The sequence below is a fragment of the Pseudorca crassidens genome, chromosome 2, assembly GCF_039906515.1.
Source record: "Pseudorca crassidens isolate mPseCra1 chromosome 2, mPseCra1.hap1, whole genome shotgun sequence".
Lineage (NCBI taxonomy): Eukaryota > Metazoa > Chordata > Mammalia > Artiodactyla > Delphinidae > Pseudorca > Pseudorca crassidens.
Genome location: NC_090297.1, coordinates 149,639,884 through 149,660,104, shown reverse-complemented (window position 1 = coordinate 149,660,104; position 20,221 = coordinate 149,639,884). Strand labels below are relative to the sequence as shown.

The 20,221-nt window shown below is 51.3% G+C and overlaps 1 protein-coding gene across 2 annotated transcripts in view; it reads left to right on the top strand.

Annotated features, from left to right (window-relative positions):
- RASSF5 (Ras association domain family member 5) overlaps window positions 1-19,373 on the top strand; it is a 71,142-nt gene extending 51,769 nt beyond the window's left edge. For both annotated transcript variants that reach the window (XM_067729181.1, XM_067729182.1), the window contains 4 exons: window positions 13,382-13,492; window positions 14,516-14,813; window positions 15,302-15,417; window positions 16,972-19,373. In XM_067729181.1, the coding sequence (XP_067585282.1) occupies window positions 13,382-13,492; window positions 14,516-14,813; window positions 15,302-15,417; window positions 16,972-17,124 (678 nt within the window). In that variant the 3' untranslated portion in view covers window positions 17,125-19,373. The remainder of the gene's footprint in view (window positions 1-13,381; window positions 13,493-14,515; window positions 14,814-15,301; window positions 15,418-16,971) is intronic.
- The last annotated feature ends 848 nt before the right edge of the window (window positions 19,374-20,221 follow it).

The following is a 20,221-nucleotide window of genomic DNA, read 5'->3' as shown; positions in this document are numbered from 1 at the left end:
TTTCTCCTGTCTGCCTTTCAGCCATGGGAATGGCAGGTTGAGGGGGGAGGAATCAATACACTTCTCATTTGTTTAACTTTCCCAGTTTAACTCTAAGCAAGTGAAGATCCCAGTTTGGTGACCCCAGTAGTCTGAGCATTCTCAGACAGCCCAGGTGGAGTGGGCGGGGGCCCCAGGCCCTCAAGTGGGCCCAACACTGGGCCTGGCAACCCAAGCCCTCAACCTTCACTCTGGGTGACCTCAGGAAGCATGCTCACTGCTCTCGGTCTCACTTTCTCCTTCTGTAAAATGGGGAGACTTGCCCCTCCAGTGGAGACTAATTGCTAAAGAGGGCCCAGCATCTGGCTGTGAGAATGGGTGGAGAACTCCTGGGCTTGGGATTATAAAGGCTGTTTCGAGGAATGCAGATGGGTGTTGAATTGTGACGTGAGGTGGGGTTCTTGACTGCGGTGCGTGGAGGTGTAAGGTTCTGTTCACAGAACAGAGAAAGGGCAGGAGCTAGGGTTCTGCTGGGAAATGGTTAGAATGTCAAATAGTAATAGTCAGTTCCTGGGCCTTGATGTGTGCCAGGCGCTGTTCTAAGTGTATGGACTCATTTAATCCTCACATCGTCTACAGTTGCCGCGTGAACAACGCGGGTCTGAACTGCATGGGCCACTTATATTTGGATGGTTTCAACAGTAAATATTACTGTAGTACATGGTCTGTGGTTATTTGAATTCGCGGATGCAGGATACCGAAGGCCCACTGTACGTTATATGCAGATTAGCTCCAGCGTTGTTTAAAGGGTCAACTGTGTATATGGTTTCCATTTAACAGTGAGGAAACTGAGGCACTGAAGGGGTTCAAGGGTCACACAGTAGTAAGGGGCAGATCCAGAACTTGGACCCAAGTAGTCTAATGCCAGAGCTCCCAGCCCCTAAGCTATGCCGCCTCTCCTGTAGCTCTTTCCAGAATTACCCAAGTAACCGAAGCCCCAGCAGTGAGGCCAGGAGATGCTCACAGATGCAGCTGCATGTCAGCAGCATTCGTCTTGGAGTCACTGAGGACAGCGCACTTTACCAGGCCATTTAGGAGACAGGAAACCAGAGGTCCCTGCCCCTGAGCCTTTAGGATACAATGAGAAGACACACACGTGGAAAGACTCTGAGCTACTCAATGACCAGCTAAGACACGTTTCAGTATCACAGAGTAATCCCGGAGCACCAGCGTGGGCTGGGTTAGCAGGGCAGGCAGGCAGCGCAGGGACAAGAGGGCGTGTGTGGGCCAGTGGCGAGGCTCCAGCACCCAGCACCAGCCCAGCCAGCAAAGATGAAGGCACAGGCGGGGCTTCCAGTTAGAGGGGAGCCGAGAAGGAGCCACTCCCCGCAGCAGGGCAGTGCCACGGGTGTCCCAGCCGCCCCTCCCCTCTGAACGAGCGTGGCAGTGCAGGGATACGGGGAGCTGGCACTGGCTCCCACGCGCCTGCTCACCACCTCGGAATTCTCTGAATCATTTACGGAGGCTCGGCCCCAGCCGGAGCCAGCACGTGGTGGGAGAAGGTGCGCCTGCTGTCCCGGCACCCACGACCTGTGATTAGAACACAATAGCTGGACTCCTAGAGCCGCCCATCTCTCATGGCCCCGTGACTCTGCAGGGCTTGGCTTGATGGCTCTCAGAGCACGTGGGATCCTAGAAGCTGCGGGACCCTGTGGTCAAAGCATTCTTGTGCAGAGATGTCCACTAGGGTGAGAGTGAGGAAGGGATTCGGAGGTGGGGATGGAAAACTCTGAAGGCAAGCCAATTGCGAGCTCCCAGCTCGGCGACTTCAGCAGAATTCCACGATTCCGTGGCCTGCACAGAAAAGATGAGACAGTGTTGCCCCACATCTTCCTTTTGCTGTCGCATCCATTTCTCCAGGATGTGTGAGGTTGGAAAGCCGGGGTAGCTCCTTGCTCGTGGCCGGCTGTGACGGGGTGCGAGGAGACCATCTGAAGCAGGGTGGGAAGTGCCCACTGCTTGAATCGCCTAACGATTCAGGTTTCTGCAGAATGTGGGTGATTGGACTGTTCGTCTCAAGGCCCGTTCCAGATCTCTGAGCCCAGGCTTCTGAATTGCACCCGAGCTCCTCTCTGGAGGGTCGTATAAGAAGCTAGGAGACCCTCTCCTAGCTGCAGCTGTTCCTCTGAGCCAGGCTGGGCTGTCCAGGTCATCCCTAGGCTTCAGCCATTTCGTAGTGCACCTGGCAGGAGAGTGGCCAGGCCTAGGAAAAGAGCCTGGTCCTGGAGGTCCTGGGATGAGGGCCCCCTTGCTTAGAAGTAGGATCGACTCCTCACTTTCCCGGAATATAGAAAGTAAGGGACACTCCCAACTTTACGGGAACCAGGTGAATCCATGAACTGGTTACATGGCCCCCAGGTTCCCCTGCCCTTGGAATCTTCTTTTTTTATTGTAAGAAAAAACATATAATGTAAAATGTACCATTTTAACCATTTCTACGTGTATAGTTCTGTGGCATTAAGCACCTTCACATTTTTGTACCACCATCACCACCATCCTCTCCAGAACTTTTGCATCTTCTGAACTCAGCACCCATTAGACAATTAACTCCCCATTCCCTCCTCCCCACAGCCCCTGGCAACCACGATTCTACTTTCTGTCTCTTTGAATTTGATTACTCTAGGAACCACATATGAGTGGAATCATAAAGTATTTGTCTTTCTGTGACTGACTTATTTCATTTAGCGTAATGTCTCCAAGGTTCCTCCATGCTGTAGCATGTGTCCGAATTTCCTTCCTTTTTATGAATGAGTAGTATTCCATTGTGTGTTTGTACCACATTTTGTTTATCCAGTCATCCATCAGTAGGTTGCTTCCATGTCTTGGCTATTGTGAACAATGTTGCTATGAACATGAGTGAACAAATCTCTGTTCAAGTCCTACTTTCCCTTCTTTTGGGTATATATCCAGAAGTGGAATTGCTGGATCATATTGTAATTTCATGTTTAATCTTCTGAGGATTCGCCATACCATTTTTTTATAGCAGCTTCATCATTTTCCATTCCCACCAGCAATGCACACAGGTTGTTATTTTCTGTGTTTTTGAAAATAGCCACCCTAATAGGTGTGAGATGGCATCTCACCATGGTTTTGATTTGCATTTCCCTAGTGACTACTGATTTCAAACAGTTTTTCATGTGCTTATTGACCATTTGTACATCTTCTTTGGAGACATGTCTATTCAAGTCCTTTGTCCATTTTCAATGGGGCTGTTTGTTTTTTTATTGTTGAGTTATAGGGGCTCTTGATGTTGATATATTCTGGATCGTGATCCCTTGTTAGACGTATGATTTGCAATGGAATCCTCTTTAAATTGATTCTAAAAGAGCCAAGTCTCGCATTTGAAGAGACTGGAGTCTAGGATGAGTTATTGGAACCCACTCACTCCCCCTGCCCACCATCATCCCTAATTCACTCCGCAGTGCTCTGGTCCTGGGTTCTCTGGGAATACAGAGATGGGAAAGGTGCAACTCCTGGTGTTGGGATGCTCATGGTCTAGTCAGGGAGACAGGCTGAGACACAACTCACACTACTATATAGAGGATGAAACCAGTGCTGGAATAATATTGGGGTGTAAGCTTATGCTGTCGAAGAGCCCGCTAATTCTAGATAGAAGTGGTGGATTAAGGAAAGTATCCCCCAAAGATATATCAGTTCCAGGGGGCAAATTCTCTCAGATGAGGAGGAGGACGTCTCAGACTGAATGATCAAACTAAGATGTCAGGGAGACTGAAAGGAGACAGGGACCTAGCAGGAAATCCAGTGAGGAAAACTAACCTGAAAAAAGACCTTCTCGGGCTTCCCTGGTGGCGCAGTGGTTGAGAGTCCGCCTGCCGATGCAGGGGATACGGGTTCGTGCCCTGGTCCGGGAAGATCCCACATGCCGCGGAGCGGCTGGGCCCGTGAGCCATGGCTGCTGGGCCTGCGCGTCTGGAGCCTCTGCTCTGCAGTGGGAGAGGCCACAACAGTGAAAGGCCCGCATACCGCAAAAAAAAAAAAAAAAAAAAAGACCTTCTCATGCCCTAGAAACTGTTGAGGGCACAAGAAAATGCCCCAAGGTAAAATTCCTGTTGCCACTGCAGTAGAACAGGTGGCACCCTATTCTGCTTGGATTCACACTTTAGACCTCTGAACTAAAAAAGGGGGGCTTCGTAACGGTCCAGGGGAGGGGAGAACAGAAATGGAAGGGATTTGCAACATCTACCCTCCGAAACAGTCAGAGTGCAGGAGTCTCCTCTGATTTCCAGTTACTGTCTCAGAAGTAGATGGGTGCCACGGAGCAGGAGCCCTATAGGACCCTTATACAATTCTGGAACCTTTCATTTCCATAGATTCGATTTTGGGTTTTGTGTGTGTGTGCATGTGTGCGTCTTATTGCTTCTTTGTGTTTTACTCAGTTCATTAAGCAAACGTTTAAGGGCCCCTCCTGTGTGCCAGGCCCTGTCCCGGGAACTGCGTCAGTGAACAAGTCTTTCTCTGCCTTTGGGAAGCTTCTATTCTATGCTCAAGCTGCAGGGATGTGTGCTGATCTTGAGAGGCAGCCAGAGCACCTGTGTCCAGGCCACAGCCAGGTGGGGGGTGGGGTCGGGGGAGGGACTGTCAAGAAAACCTCCAGGGTAGAGTACAAGGATGCAGTTTTACAGAGGAAAGAAGGACAAGCTGTGCCCTGGGGCCTGCAGTAGACAGAAAAAGTGAGGGCGGGTGTCCGTCTAGGACTGAGAGGGGATACCTGGGGCTACTAGAGTAACCACATGTGCTGGTCTGCCCAGGACTTTCTGATTTGGGCACTGAAAGTCCTGCATCCTGAGAAAACTCAGTCCCGAGCAAACTGGGACAGCTAGTCACCCTACCTGGGACTCAGAGCTGAAGGCACCGCCTACTTATCCATGGGACACACAGTGGGCATGTAGTGCCAGGGGCCCACAGCACTTCAGGGGCCCACAAACATGTTTTAATTTCTTTTAAAATCAGGAGAAAGAAATGAACTTTTAGGTTGAAGAAAGTACTTTAATCTATGACATTTATATATTTGTCTTTATACCAATCATAAAATATAATTTCCAAGACTTTTTTATGGAGAAAGGGGCCCACAGCCCTGAGGATGAAAGTGCATGAACAAGAGTCATAATGTGGCCCAGGCTGAAAGGCCTGTCAGGGGCCAAGGTTAAGGCGAGAGGACTCCCGCATGGCATCACTACCCACCAGTCAGACTTCCCTTTGCCAGATGAACGACTACTGAGGCTGCTGGTAGTTACCATGGCGTTTATTGACTGCTTGCTGTATACTTACATTGTGCTAAGCACTTCCAGATGTGCAGTCTCATTCCGTCTCTGCAGTAAATGTATAAAGAAGGCCTTCTTATCTGCGTTTCGCAGGCAAAGCATCCCGAGTCTCAGTGAGACTGACTTGACCACGTTCACAGACGACCAAGGGTAGGGCCAACCTATGGCTGGATGTGCAGGCAGCGTGGCCTAGTGGGTAATAACATACCTCCATCATTGAGTTATTTCGAGGATTAAATGAGATTGTGACTGCTAAACCCTGCGCACGCCTGGCTGTTGAGATTTTTATCATGATAATGAGGCCCTACAGGGCCTGAACTTAAGTGCGAAGCTCCAGGGCCACAGGGCTTTCCCAGCTTCCTGTGTGGGGCTCCTGCCACCCCAGGTGACGTGCTCCTGCCAGTAGACAGAGGTGGCCAAGTGAAAGGGTGAGGGACGCCATGCCCAGGTTCCAGGACATGCTGGCAGCCCAGAGAGTCCACAGACATGACGCCCGCACACACGGAGCTGGGCTGGGCTGCCTGGGAAGCCGCCGAGGCTGGTCCCTGTTGTGCTGTGCTTGTCCCAGTGTCCATGTATGTGTGTCTCTGTCTTCCCTCCTCAGATAACCTGTGAGCTCCAAGGACAGGGACCACACCCCATGGGTTTCAAGTCCCAAGGTGCCTTTCACAGTCCCCAACCCATGGGCAATTCAGTCAGTTGCTGTTGACTGTCTACATTGACCACACTCCATAGTTTTGTCTTTAGGGACTTCAGTCTCTAGTTTTCAAGGCTCCTCCTCTACATCCCCCCAGAGCAGCTCAAATTCCACATGGTTCTGCTTGTATGGATGGCTCCATCCTTCCTTCCTTCCTCTGCTGGGAATAACCTATCAGGGAACACAGTTAAGGAATTTGATTCTTTTATTTCGGGACATTGGACAGCTCCATAGAGGGACTTGTGGGAATCAACACCTTCACTGCCCTGGGTGGGGCTGGGGAAGCCATTCCAGAACACGGCCATCGGGACTCGGATGGGGCCCTGTAGTGAAGCCCCATGGGGCTTCCTCTTTCCCATCTGGTTGAGGCCATCACAAAGGGGCCAATGAACCCTGAATGTGATCTGAGCATCGAGCAGGGTGTGCCCAGCCTGGACAGACAGGTGCCTGCCCCTTTCCTTCAGAGGGTCCTACTTAGGATGCGCCAAACAGAGACAGCAGGTGTTTGGGTCAGGCCAGCTGCTGGGCAGAAGGCGTCTGCAGGTGGTCATTCTCCTGCAGCCGATGCCTGAGGCTCTCATCCCAGACAGAGGCCTGGAGATGCTTCCCACCCAAGGGGCAAAAGAATCGCTGCTGACAGATTTGCTAAGAGCTAAGAAAGAGGAAATGTGGCAAAGGCTCGTGGTGACCAGCTTCCGGGATAGTTTTTGTTTTGTTTTCTTGAACTGTGTGAGTTGAGAAGGTGTGGACCTTACTTGAGCTTGGCCAACGTGGGGTCTGGCGGACGAGTAGAGAAAGCCAGTGGTGAGTAAGGAGCAAAGTCAAGTCGAAGAGAAGCGTTAGGCACGTTCTGTAGACCAGTTGTCACTGCTGCAGTGCAGACCTGCTGAGCTCCCAGCTCTCCTCCCAGAGGCCCCCATCCCCACACCCAGTTCTCTGAAACAGAAGAGGAAGCAGTGATGAAAGAAACCACCCTATCCTATCTTCTGTGTAAAATCTTAGAGCTGCAGAGGGGCCTTAGAATTCTGCTGGTCTCGCTTAGTGATTTCACAGATGAGGAAACTGAGGCCCCAGGAGTGAAAGTGACTCACCAGAAGTCACAGGTCATTGGATGGGCTTGCGTTCATTCTCACCAAGAAATTGCAAAGAGCTGAGCCATGGGACAGGCTTCCAGCCAAAGCCCACAGCCCCACGCAGCCCACACCTTCTCAGCATCTGCTTCTTGGGGTGCAGGTTGGTATGAGCTGCTCCTGGACCTGACTACTGTCCACGCTGGGCTCTGGGCTGAGTATCACCTAGGCTGGTCCATTCTCTCCCTGCCACGCAAGCAACAGGTATTTTTCTGACACGTCCTTGGAGGTCAGCCCAGTTCTCCGCTGAGCCCTGCAGAGGGTGCCAAAGAAGAATAATCATCAGATATCCTGTCTGACTCCCTCCAGGGAGCATCTAACTGGGGAGATGGGATTGACACAGGTGAAACAATAATGAAACAGTAAAGGCAGCATATAATCAGATGCTAAAGGTAGCCATACAGGCTGTGAAGCCACTCCATAGGTCCTGGCAGTGGTGGAGGTAACATTAGCAGGCAGCTGCGGAGGTCCATGGCACGTAGGAATTTGCAGCTCTGCTATGACAGGAATCTGAGGGTTTGAGGCCATGGGGCTGGTGTTTGGAAATGAGTCCCTGAGCTGGTGAGTGAGCTTAGCTGCCCACCTGCATCCTTCCTCAGGCAGCTTGCTGCCTCCCAATTAGAGAAGGGAGGAGAGAAAGCAGAACTCCAATGAAGTGATAAAGCTTTTGTCTACTTGCGAAAAGTGTCCATTAAGTGAGAGTGAAGTTACCAAAGGCCCATACACTGGTGGTGGGAGGAAATACACAGGAAACACCTGATTCTTGATACAAGTATGATATTAGGAGAAAGGCGGGGACCAGTACAAACCTGTATACTGTATACCTTTCTCCATTTGGGAATTAAAATGTCAGGAACCTAAAAGATTAGGAGAGCAGAAAATGAGGAGATTGCTGTGGGCCAGAGAAATTTTCTCAGGAAACTACACAGAGAAGATGGAACTAGAGGAGATGGGGGCTATGTATTCTAGGCAGAAAAACTGCACAAATGACAGTGTAGAGCAGACGTGGGCAAACTACTGTTCGTGGGCCAGAGTCCACAAATAAAGTTTTACTGAAACACAACCACACTCATCCTATGGTCGCTCTCTGCTACAGTGGCAGAGGTGAGTAGCAACAGAGACTGGATAGCCTACGAAGCCTAAAATATTTGCTCCCTGGCCCTTTACAGAAAAAATTTGCCAAGCACTAGTGTAGAGAAAAGAATGAACAAACCCTATGACATGTGAGCCAATCCAGAGGAAGTGCTCCAGGAAAGTGAGAAATGAAATTGGCTAACAGAGATAGGACTTTGTATGCCTGGAGTGATAGTTACAGTACATGCCTTTTGGATGGGTTCAATCATTTCCAAAATACCCATTATTTCATTTGGTTTTACCTTTGCATCAATCCTATGAGGCAATAAAGGATTTTTATAGATGAGGAAACTGAGGCTTAAAGACATGATCCAACTCTCTCAAGATCACTTTGTTAGTGATGGGAGTCACAACCTGAACACACGCTTATGTTCACCCCACAGGTATTGCCTGAGCCTCTACCATGTGCCAAGCTGGAACTGAGCTCTGGGACCCCGTGGTGGAGCAGACAGGTGCTTCTCTCACAGAACTCAGTCCAAATGGCAATCCAAGACATACTGCACTATAATTCCTAGCAGAAAGCAAGATCATTTTTCTCCCCCTGTAGGCAATGGGGAAGCACTGAAGTTTCTTGAGCAAGCGTATATATTATCTGCTTCATGCTCAGGGCCACTGGGTGTGGAGAAGAGACAGAAGTATGATGTAAGTCACTAAGGAGCTTCAGTCTAGTTAGGAAGAAAAACCAAGGTGGATGGTCTACTTGGAGGATAATATTAGATGGATATTTAAGTGCAGGATAGTATAGTGTTAGTTTTGGATGTAGGTTAGCTCTAACCTTGCTGGGGCTCCATTTCCTCATCTGTGAAATGGGCATAATAATAGTACCTTCCTCATAAACTTGTGGTGAGGATGAAATGAGCTGATACATGCTAAGTGAGTAGAACAGTGCCTGGCACATAGTTAGCCTGTTAATAACAGTCAAGGATCATCGTCATCATCGTGCAGGGCTGAGGTGGTCAGAGAGGCCTTGACAGGTGAAAGATTTCAGATAGACAGACAGCAGTAAGATGGTGAAAGCTGTGTGCAGGAGGAAGAGGCTGACAAGTTTAAAAAGAGGAAAAGTGAAATTTCTTTTTTTTTAATATGTATTTATTTATTTGGCTGCATTGAGTCTTAGTTGTGGCACGTGGGATCTTCATTTCTGTGTGTGAGATCTTCGTTTCGTCACGTGGGATCTTTTAGTTGCGGCATGTGGGATCTAGTTCCCCGACCAGGGATCGAACCTGGGCCCCCCTGCATTGGGAGCACAGAGTCTTAACCACTAGACCACCAGGGAAGTCTCAAAGGGAAAGTGAAATTTCTGGCAAAAGTGAGGTTTGCGTGATTTAGGTCCAGAAAAAAATGGGCCCGAATGTATCTGATGGTTCCAGCACATTCTCCTCAGCCCACTCCTGACCCTGGGGGTTAGGACCTATGAACACAAATTTGCTTCTCACCAGTGCCCTGGATGTGCTGGCTGCATTGGGAACAGCTCAACTGTCTGCCACCAATGCCAGGAGCTTAATCAGAGCAGATGCATCCCATGCCAGATGCACTGAGATGTATAAGCCTCCTAGGAGAGACACCTCACAGGGCAATGCCTGTTATCTTTAAAATCACAACAGAGTGAGCTCCCCATTCTGTCCCCATCTTGGGCCACCCCAGGAGACAAAACTCTGTCTGGTTTCTAGCTTTGTACCCGTAGATGGAGACAAATCTTTCACTCTGAGAACTTGAGAATCTGGCAGGTGAATAGAAAGCGGGGTCTTTGACTTATCCTCTGAAGATCGCAATATTATTGATCTGTTCACACCCTGGATACTGCCTTCTCGGTAAACCTTTGGGGGCAGTGCATATCTGTGAGTGCAAAAGTGTTAAGTCTGCAGCTGGATGGGGACGCTTGAGGTCTGAGATTGCTTGGGAGGGGTCTATACCAGTTCTTCTCCAACGTCGCCGCACATTAGAATCCCCTGGGAGATTTTTTTAAATCCCTCTGCCCAGGCTGCACCCCAAACCAATTAAATCGGATCTCCAGGATGGAGCCCAGGTGTTGTGTTTCTCAAGATCCCCCAGAGGAGTCCACGTGCAGCCGGGTTTAAGAAGCACTGGTCGAGGTTTTCTACCATCTCTAGGATGGGAAAGAGTGCACTCCCGTAGCCATGGCTGGCTGGCTGGCTGGCTGGCCTGCTTTGGGAGGTGATTCATTCAGTCCATGGTCAGATCTTGTCTGCCAGATCTGGTGCGGGCAGCAGCCAGGGGTGCTGTCATCCCAGGGCGGGAGATTCAGTGTGCTGGCCAGACAGGGCTCCTGGCACTCCCAGACGGGATGGAGATCAGGATGGTTGTTTTCTGCGTGAGTCCTGCAAAGGGTGCCCGCGGCCACTTGTGTCACTTCCCCAGGTTTGTGGTGGGAAGGGGGGAATAGATGGGTTATCTGCTGCAGGAAAAGAGAACAGGAAGAAAAAACCTTAGGTTAAGGCAGCTCTGACTCTTACTGTATTCAAAAACAGGCTGGAATACTGGCCTTTGAAAGCCATGATGCAGCTGCCTTTTCTTACCGGGAAATGGCTCTAGCTCATTTGGAAACTATGAGAGATCTTCCAGGAGCTTCCAGAGCTTCTAACTCTTTTTTGTAGATAAGTACGAGCAAGCTGCTAACCCCTAAGGAGCAACAGCCTGCATGTTTCAGAGACGGACAGAATGGAGTGTATGTATTGGTAACGGGATACTGGTCTTTCTGACTGGAAGCTCCCAGAGGGCAGCAGGCACGTCTGGGCCCACAGAGATGTGCCCAGTGGGGTGGGTGCTGGGGACAGGGCCTCCAGGAACTAAGTGGGGAGGAACGAGGAGTGAGAAGCTCCACTGTGATGGTCCCTGGGTGAATAAGTCGACAGCGAAAGAAGACTCTCTGTGTGGCTCACACCACTTGCTTCTCAGCTCAAGAAGATGGCAGATGCCCTGGAGAGTACTTGCCCTTGGGTGGTCCTCCATGAAATCAGGGTCCTGTTCCAGAGACCTGAGTGACCACATAGGAAAAGGGTGGGCCCTGCATCCTGGCGCCTGCCTCCTCCTGCCAGAGGCTAGAAGTCCCTCCTTGACATCTTTACAGGTGACACGGTGGCCCCAGGTCCTGAGGCTTCTGGGGACCCACTGAACGTTTCACAGGTCACGTAACTTATAGGTCTTGGTGTAGCGACTGCTCATCCCAGCCCCGTTGCATGGAATTTCAGTGATCGCTATGGGAGTGGCTGAAGCGGCTGTCCTAGGGTGACCACATGGAATTGAGAAGAGCATGGGTTCCAGACTTTGATGGACTTGTTTCCAGGACCAACGCAGATGCTTACTAGCGGTGGGACCACAAGCGTGTTTCTTAACCCTTCTGAGCCTCTGTCTGTAATCTGTAAAACAGGAATAACGTACGTAGTGTGTAAGGTATGTGAGTGTACAGTGCTGTTCTGATCGAGATCCTCAAGGAAGAGTACATAGGGGAGCAGACAGGCCAGCGGAAGATGCCGTGATGGAAAAAGGATGTCAGCTCGTTTCCATGCTGAGGGGTGGGTGTGGGAGGCCACGCCTGCTCCCCTCGGCAGCCACAGAGCTTGACATCTTATCGGCTCTGTGGGACTGGAAAGTGGGAGGGGGGAGTGAAGGCATCCTGCTGAGTGTGACTTGTCTCCCGTGGGCGGGCTGGAGGGAGGAGGCTGGACAGCTCTGCCATGGGAGCCTGACATGTTCAGCTGGGTGGTGCTGTGACGGCAGCATGGCTGTGAAATTCCCCAACCAAACCAGACACCCACAGGGCAGTGCTGGGTGATGTCAGCCTGGAGAACGCGGTTGCCCCACCACTCTGGGCCTGTTTCTTCATTTGCCAGAGGAGAATCCTGACCCACCCTGGGTCCGCTAGATTTCTAAGACCAGGCAAATTCTTGGCAGGTTTTGACTGACCTATTTATTCCCCCAAACTGTGGCTCCTGCACTCCCGGCCACACAGGACAACGTGAAGACAAAGCAGGGAAGGTGGGTGGCAAGGGACTTGAGAGAAGCCCAGGGAACTGACAGACGGACAGGTTTGCTTAGACCCCAGAACTCTCCCCTGAATTCTGTCCACAGTGTGAACAACATCGACCTGCATCTCCTTGGCTTCCTTCTTCCTAGAGGGGGTGCGGGGGGTCGGGGGGCAGTCAGAAGAATAAATTGTGATGTCATGGGAAGAACACAGCAGAACGGACTGGCATCCCTTTTAGTTCTGCAGAGGCTGACTGCAGGGCTTTAGGCACGTTCCTAAACTCCTCCGAGTCTCCGTCGTGTCACCCGTGAAATGTGGGTAATAAACTCTTATCTTGCAGTTTGGATTCTGAGGATTAACTGAGATAATGCAAGCCAAGCACTCGGCACAGAGGAGGTGCTGAGTAAACGCTGGCTGTCCCCGTGCCCCAGCGGAGATTTATCCCCTCGATTATCAGGGAAGGCTACCGCCCCCTGCCCCCACTAGTTCATGCATTCATTTGATAAATATGTATGTGCGCGCGCGCGTGTGTGTGTGTGTGTGTGTGTGTGTGTTCTTACTATGTGCAAAGTGCTGTGGCCAGTGACATGGGGCCTGGACTAATGTCCATGTGCCCTTGGTCCTCTCGATCTGGGAGAATTGCTGTCATTCCCATCAGCATATACTGGGATCACGTGTATGTTCCTGTCTCTCCAGCTCTACTGTTACTTCCTTGAGGAGATGGCCATGGCTTGCATTTCTTTGCATCTCCCATAGCATCTAAATGGACACCCTCCATAAGCAAAACAGCTCTGCTGATTCACCAGATTCACACCCAGTGCCTGTGTGCCGGGCTTTTTCACCTTGGTCTTGCAACAAGCCTGAACGGTGGGTATTGCCCCCATTTCACAGGTGTGGAGACTGGGGCCGAGAGAGATGGAAGTCACTTCCCCGGGGTAGCTGGCTGCGCAGGGGTTTGACCTTTGATTTTTCTCAGGCTGAGTCCATCCCATTCACTGCGTGAGGCTGGCGCTCACTTATTCTCGGTTGGAGAGGACTTTGGGAGGACGAGGTCATTTCCTTCCTCATCCTGAGAGCCACTGTACATCCACCCTCACATCTGTGTCTGTTTCAGAATGAGTGTAAACCCCCAGAGGAGCCGTGGTGCCCGCCCACGCTGCAGGAGATCAAGCAGAAGATCGACAGCTACAACACCCGGGAAAAGAACTGCCTGGGCATGAAGCTGGTGAGGGGGCTTGCCCCACACTGTCCGCCCCCTTCCTCTCTCCCCCTCCAGCTCCATAGCCCCTGCCGATGTGGCTCCCCTGCTCTCCCTCTGCATCCTGGGGGATACCCCCACCAGGGCCCTCCCCTTTCTTTGGGCTCCTGGAGGCCTCCAGGCTTGTGTGAAGCTGAGAGCCTGGGTTATCAGGGGTCTCTGTGTGTTTTAGGGAAATAAAATGGGCTTCAGAATAAGATCCACATCTAGTCTCTGGCTCTTCCTGTTTTTAACTTGTGGCTTTGGGAAACCTTAACCTCTCTGAGCTTCACTGTAAAATAGAGATATCAGTTCCCATTTGTCAAAGCGCTTGTGGGAATTAAATGATATACAAGTGACTAAGGGCCCAGGAGGCCCTGGGCAAGGGGAGCTCGCAGCAACTCCTCCTCCCCTTCTTGGTCATTACAGCCTGTGTCTGGGGAAGCTTCCTTAGACTGTGCAGAGCTCAGAGAGGGGAGGGCACCGACTTTGTGCCAGGTTTGGAAAGGCCATCTTCAGTGGGGAGGGGAGGAGACAGTAGAAGAAACCTGCCCCCTGCTGGTGGCTGGCAGCAACTGGCTCTTTGGGGCTTCAGCCGGGTGGGGCGCTAGAAAACCCAGTCGCGGATAGGCCTGGGTTTAAGTCTTGCAGACTGCCGGGTTTTGGAAAGAGATGCAGGAGAAAATCCAGTGCGCTTGTTCTCCGAGGACCTTATTACAGAGGCTTCCTGCTCCTCCTCGGTTTGGCGGGGCAAACTAGAGAGGCCACTCCAGACCCTGCCTCTTGGCCTGGGGACCCACCAAATGCAGTCGGCATCTGCCTCGTGACAGGGGATTTGGGGCAGGCAGCCTGAGCCCGTCGGGAGGGTGTTTGACTGGGATGGCACTGCTGTTAGGAAAGGCCTCTGCAGCCCACCGGATCTGGGGCCACGGCCCGGAGTGGCAGATAGGATCAAGCAACACAGACCCTCCCGGACCCCACATGACTTCCCCCCCGCCCCCCACCCCGCAGAGCGAAGACGGCACCTACACGGGTTTCATCAAAGTGCATTTGAGACTTCGGCGGCCGGTGATGGTGCCTGCTGGGATCCGGCCGCCGTCCATCTACGACGCCATCAAGGAAGTGGACCTGGCAGCAACCACGGACAAGCGGACATCCTTCTACCTGCCGCTGGACGCCATCAAGCAGCTGCACATCTGCAGCACCACCACGGTCAGTGAGGTCATCCAGGGGCTGCTCAAGAAGTTCATGGTCGTGGACAGTCCCCAGAAGTTTGCACTTTTTAAGCGGATACACAAGGACGGGCAAGGTATGAGAGAGCTAGCTCCCACCCAGAAACTACCTTTCCCAGGTCCGTCTGTGCTCCCCAACACACTGGAGTGGGAGGATTGGGCCTCTCGTGGCACCTCCGCCCAGCCATCCATGTGGCATTAGGTCTGTGGAAGGGCCACACGCACATTCTGCCCGCTCACTGTGCCCCTCCCTCCACGCGTGACTTCAGGAAAACCACACCCTGGGCTCTCACTTCCTAATCTGTGGAATGGGACGGAACCGCCCACCACTCCTACTAATCTTTTAGGGGATGATGTGAATGGAAACATGCTTCACACTCTAGCAGACACCGAAGATAAAGGCTGTTACCCTATTTATTCTTGTCAGGTTCATTTCGTTAGGTTGAAAGGATGTCCACTTCCATTTAGAAACACCAGCCTCTGCGTTTCCAATCGGTCCCACCCCTCCTGAGCCCCTGCCCTTCTTTTCCAAGATGAGCGCCCAGCCCCCTCTCTTGGTTTGCAGTGCTCTTCCAGAAACTCTCCGTTGCGGACTGCCCCCTCTACCTGCGCTTACTCGCTGGGCCTGACACGGATGTGCTCAGCTTCGTGCTAAAGGAGAACGAAACTGGAGAGGTGGAGGTAGGTCTGGGACCCTTTGTTTGGTGCACAAAGCCAGCCTGCGGGCACGCTGGGGGGCATGGGTCAGCCTCACCACCCAGCACAGCAGGAAAATGTCTCGAGGCAGCTGGACTGGGGTGAGTGCTGGCTGAGGTTCAGCATTTAAGCCAGGATTGTAAGCGCCCTGGGGTAGCAAGTCAGGGCCTGTGTCTGGCAAGGCCTGTGGAAAGACAGGACTTCATGTGCTTTATTTCTGAAAACTCAGGGTGGATGGGCGCTGAGAAACTCCCTGTGTTCCACCCAGGTTCTTTTGCTCCAGGATGGCCTGGGCTCCACTGGGCATGGGTATTTTTGAGTCATTTGTCTCTCCCTGGTTCTTCAAAGCGGACCTCGATCCCCCAAGGGAAGCTCACCGGAGTCCAGTCTGTGGTGTGAAGTGAGGTGAAACCAAGCTGGTGGCCCCCGCGGCCTGGGCTGCGTGGCAGGTGGGGTCACAGAAGAGTGACCGAGAACAGGGTGCCTCTCACAGAGTTTGTCACACTGCATTCACTGGAAGCCTGGGGTTCGGGGAAGCAGTCTTGGGAGCCACTGTGGAAATCTGGGGGGGTCCAGGCGAGCGGGGCCCTGTCCTTTCCCGGCCTCCACCAGGCAGCTCTGCTTTCCATCTGCTTTATATAGTGGAAGATTTCGTTTGGAAAAAGTATTCCGCTGAAGCTGTTTGAACACTGCTGGCCCGTGGCAAGCTCACGGGCCTGGGGGTTTAGAGGCCTGGCTTCTAGTTCTAGTTTTGCTGCTATAAGCTTTGTGATTGTGGTGCTTGTGTCTGTGATTGTGGTTCCCTCTGTGGACTTCAGTTTTTTCATTTATCCAATGTGGGGATTAAACCAGATAAACCTTAATGTTCCTTTGTGCTCAAAGAGCTTAGGAGTCGAAACCCCTGGCCCCATGGGGGCCTCAGTTCCTGGGTCAGCCTGAGAGAAGTCAGACTTGCCTTCTTTCCTGAGAGGCCAGGTCCCCCAGGCCCACCAGGCTCTGCAGAGCTGTGCAACAGACTCATCTCATCATCTGCTCTGCCAGCCAAGGGAGGCACATACCCTCATTCCACGGCAGATGAGAAAACAGGCTGAGAAGGTGGACTTATGTGCTCAAGGCCACACAGTGGAGCCAGGTTGACACCCAGTCTCCTGAGTCCAAGTCTAGCTCTCCTCCAGGTGCCACTTGAGGGTCCGCATGTTGGGAGCCTGTTGCTGATCACCCCAAAGCAGACAGCTGGGTCCCAGGCAGCTCCTGCATCACTGTTAAGGTCTCAGCGGCTACAGAGAAATTTAAGATTGTTGATTCTCTGAATAACAATGTGGCTTGTGGACGAGTAACTCTTGGCCACGAGATGCCAGGATTTGAAATTCTGTTGCTGGTGCGGCATGGAAACCCCAAGCTTTATTTGTCGCATCTGCCTACTCAGTAGCAAACCATGTGCAAACTGTGTGAAGAGTGGGGACAGCAGGGGCCCTCAGATCAGGCGCCCACTAACCTGTCTCCTGTTGTTTCTCCCCCAATCTCCCTCTCGCCCCACAGTGGGATGCCTTCTCCATCCCCGAGCTCCAGAACTTCCTAACAATCCTGGAAAAGGAGGAGCAGGACAAAATCCAACAAGTGCAGAAGAAGTATGACAAGTTTAGGCAGAAACTGGAGGAGGCCTTAAGAGAATCCCAGGGCAAACCTGCCTAGCTGGTCCTGCTTCCTCTTCTCCCGATGCCCACGGATTTATTTTTATTATTAATTGTTATTTTGCCACAGACACTTTTTCTCAGGACACCTCTGTTGGGTGCATCTGTGCCCGCCCAGCAGTTCCAGACGTGGCACAAAATCTCTGATGGACACGTGTGTGCGTGGAGTTGGGGCCTGCCCACCGTCACGCTGTGCCCTCTGCACGCTGCCCAGGAGCAGCGCTCACTCGTGTGAACGTTCCGCCACGTCCTCTCACCATCGGCAAGCCTTTCACAAACCAAATAGTTGCCTCTCTCCACACCAGCCGGCAAAGGAAAGAAAAAAGATTTTAGAGATATATGTTCTTTCTCTGCCTTTTATTCTTTTTCAATTTCTTTCTTATTTGCCATCCACGGTTCCCTTATTTATGAGTCCAAGAATTGTAGCATATTCCTTTAGCAGGTCTGAGCTGAGCCCCTGAGAGCACGACAGTACTCATAAAAGGACTGTCCCCCACTTTCCCCAGGTGCCCGTTGTTCATGCTTAAGGGAAGGTCATAAAGCCACTGGCTCGGGTCAGGAGCACCGAAGCTGAGATTGCCTGAGGAATTTCCAGAGAAGCTGCAGCGGCCCTGGCCCTGATGGCCCAAAAGTCTGAGCCCATGTAAACCCAAAGGCATACATATCTGTGTATGTGTGGTCTTCAGCCATATCTTTGTCAACAACTCTTTGTTTCTGAGTTACAGTTTTGAATTTAATATTGCCATCATCCTCCTGTGTTTCCACCAAAGGGAAACCAGCCATTTACCATTTTTAAAGTCTCCTGCTGAGTACGGAAATCAGGCAGTCAAAGCCAAAACATGTTGCAGCTAAAGGTGTCCAAGCTGTCTTCAGCCTTCCCCGGGCTAGAGAGCAGAGGAGGCCTGGCTGCCTTGGTTTCCCTTTGGCCTCCAGCACTGCCTCGCTCCTCCCACTGGGACTCTGGGATCTCCAGATACCGCCAGAGGAGCTGCCTTGAGTACAGAGTGGGGAACCTCCAACTCAGCCAACTTGGAGACCTTTATGTTCGAAGAATGGCCAGCCGTGGGGCTGGCCTCCTGCTGACCTCAGTGCCTTTTTGTTTTCAGAGAGGGACCGGAGCAGGGGCATTTGCTTGAGGCTCTGCTGCTGGCTTGCTCCTGCCAGGAAGTGGACCGCGGCAGTGTGGGAGACAAGGCCAGGAGAATCTTCCCTCCAGGTATGGGACGAGGGTCGCAGACCTCCTTCCCGTCTAAGGTCCTGGGCTCTGACTTCCAAGAAGTGAGGTCAAACTGCCTGGACAGGGCGGATCAGATTCCCAACTCTACATGTGTACTGGCTCCTTGCTTAGGTCCAAACTTAAAACTAGCCAAACAATTCAAGCCGGTAGCCAGGACTACAGAGACACTCCTGCACAGAGGAGAAGGACTCTGGACTTTCAAAGCGGGGCCAGTTTTCCAGTGCAGCCTCTGAGAGACCATTTCTTCGTCAGCCGCTGAGAGACCATTTCTCTGTCGTCCTCTGCCTTCCCAAGTCCCTGTTGGGTTGGTTTGAGCCCACACTTCTTTGTGTAGCCTCAGCAGTTCCCTCCCTCCCTGACCCTTGCTGAGTCCACATGCCCCTGATCACAGAAGGAATGCAGACCCCTCATCATGCAAACTACTTAGTCTTCAGAGCTGCAAAAACAGGACGAGTTAAGCAGCTCAAAAGAGATTTTTTACATCATAAAAACCCTAGTTATCTGCTGTCTCCTGCTCAGCCTTATCACGTCCCCCGCTTAAAAAAAATCTCTCTCCCTGCTGTGTATCGACAGGGGTGGGTGCAGAGTCCTCTTTTCTTCAAGCTGCATGTCTTTAACATGAATAGAAGGCATGGATCCTGTGCAACCGCTGTGAATGCTGCTGAGAACCTCCCTCTGATGGGGTGGCTATTTTATTTTTGAGAAGGAAAAGAAGTCATGTACATATATACATAAAGGCATATAGCTATATATAAAGAGATAGTGGTGTTTATGAAATAAGGAAACTATGGGAAAATTCAGACTTTCTCTAAAGCACAGTTAGACCAGGACCCAGGCTGAGGCCCTACCTCCGAAACAGTAGTGTGTAGGGAGTGTCCCTTCCCTCCCAGGGTGGGCATGACTGCTGGAGTGCCTTCTACTGTTGTGTTGCCCAGTGCGTAAAGTGTTTTCTTTTTAAATGTCTTTCTTATGTGGGTTTTAAAGAAAGTAATAAAAGCTGGTTGCAAAAATCATTCAGACCAGCGATGTGTTCCTTGAACTTCCCCATCTCATGGAAATCGGGAGCTGGGAGAGGGGGTGGGAATAGAGGAACACGCACACTTTGTGTCCAAGTCAGATTTCCTTTTGCCAGCGAACAGAGGAATGAAGGCTACTGTTCAAATCAGCTTGAGAAAACCATCCAAAGGCTTGGGCTGGGGGTGCTGCCTAGGTGCCTGGCTATTCTGCATCCGCACAGAGCAGGAGAGGAAAGGGGACTTACTACAGAGAGGGGGGCTTTCTGGAGCTAAGGATGATTGAACACCAGAACAGGCTACTGAGTTAAGCAATGATTCTTCTATTTTCAGAATTATTTTAAAATTAGATAGGAATGTGTCTTTGAAAGTTTGAGATTATCTCACCTGGAGGAAGGGGGCTAGATGACAAAAACAGTCCCTTGACCTTAGCTCTGACGTCCGTCAAAGGAACATCTTGGTAACCGTGGTAATAACCACGTAAAAGTTATTAGAAAGAAATTCTCGCCTGCCTTCCGGTATTGATCACACACAGTGCAATGAATGGGGGCCCCCGGAGCTCATCCAGTCCACTCCCAGCCTCCCCCTAGGAGAGCACCCCCTGTCCAATAGACATTCTTAAAAGTGTCCAGGAATGGGGCACATCTGTAATGTGTGCTCACCTAGACCTCCAAGAAGTATATCTTTCAATAATTTTGCCAAAACCCAGAAATGAAGCAGTTTCTGCTTTTCACTGAAACTCATTTGGTTACAATATGGGATTAAGTTTAAAGTTGTTGTACATTTGACCTTGGTATAGATTATTCAGTTCAGCACACAGAAAAAGGAATCCTTTGTACAGCCTAACT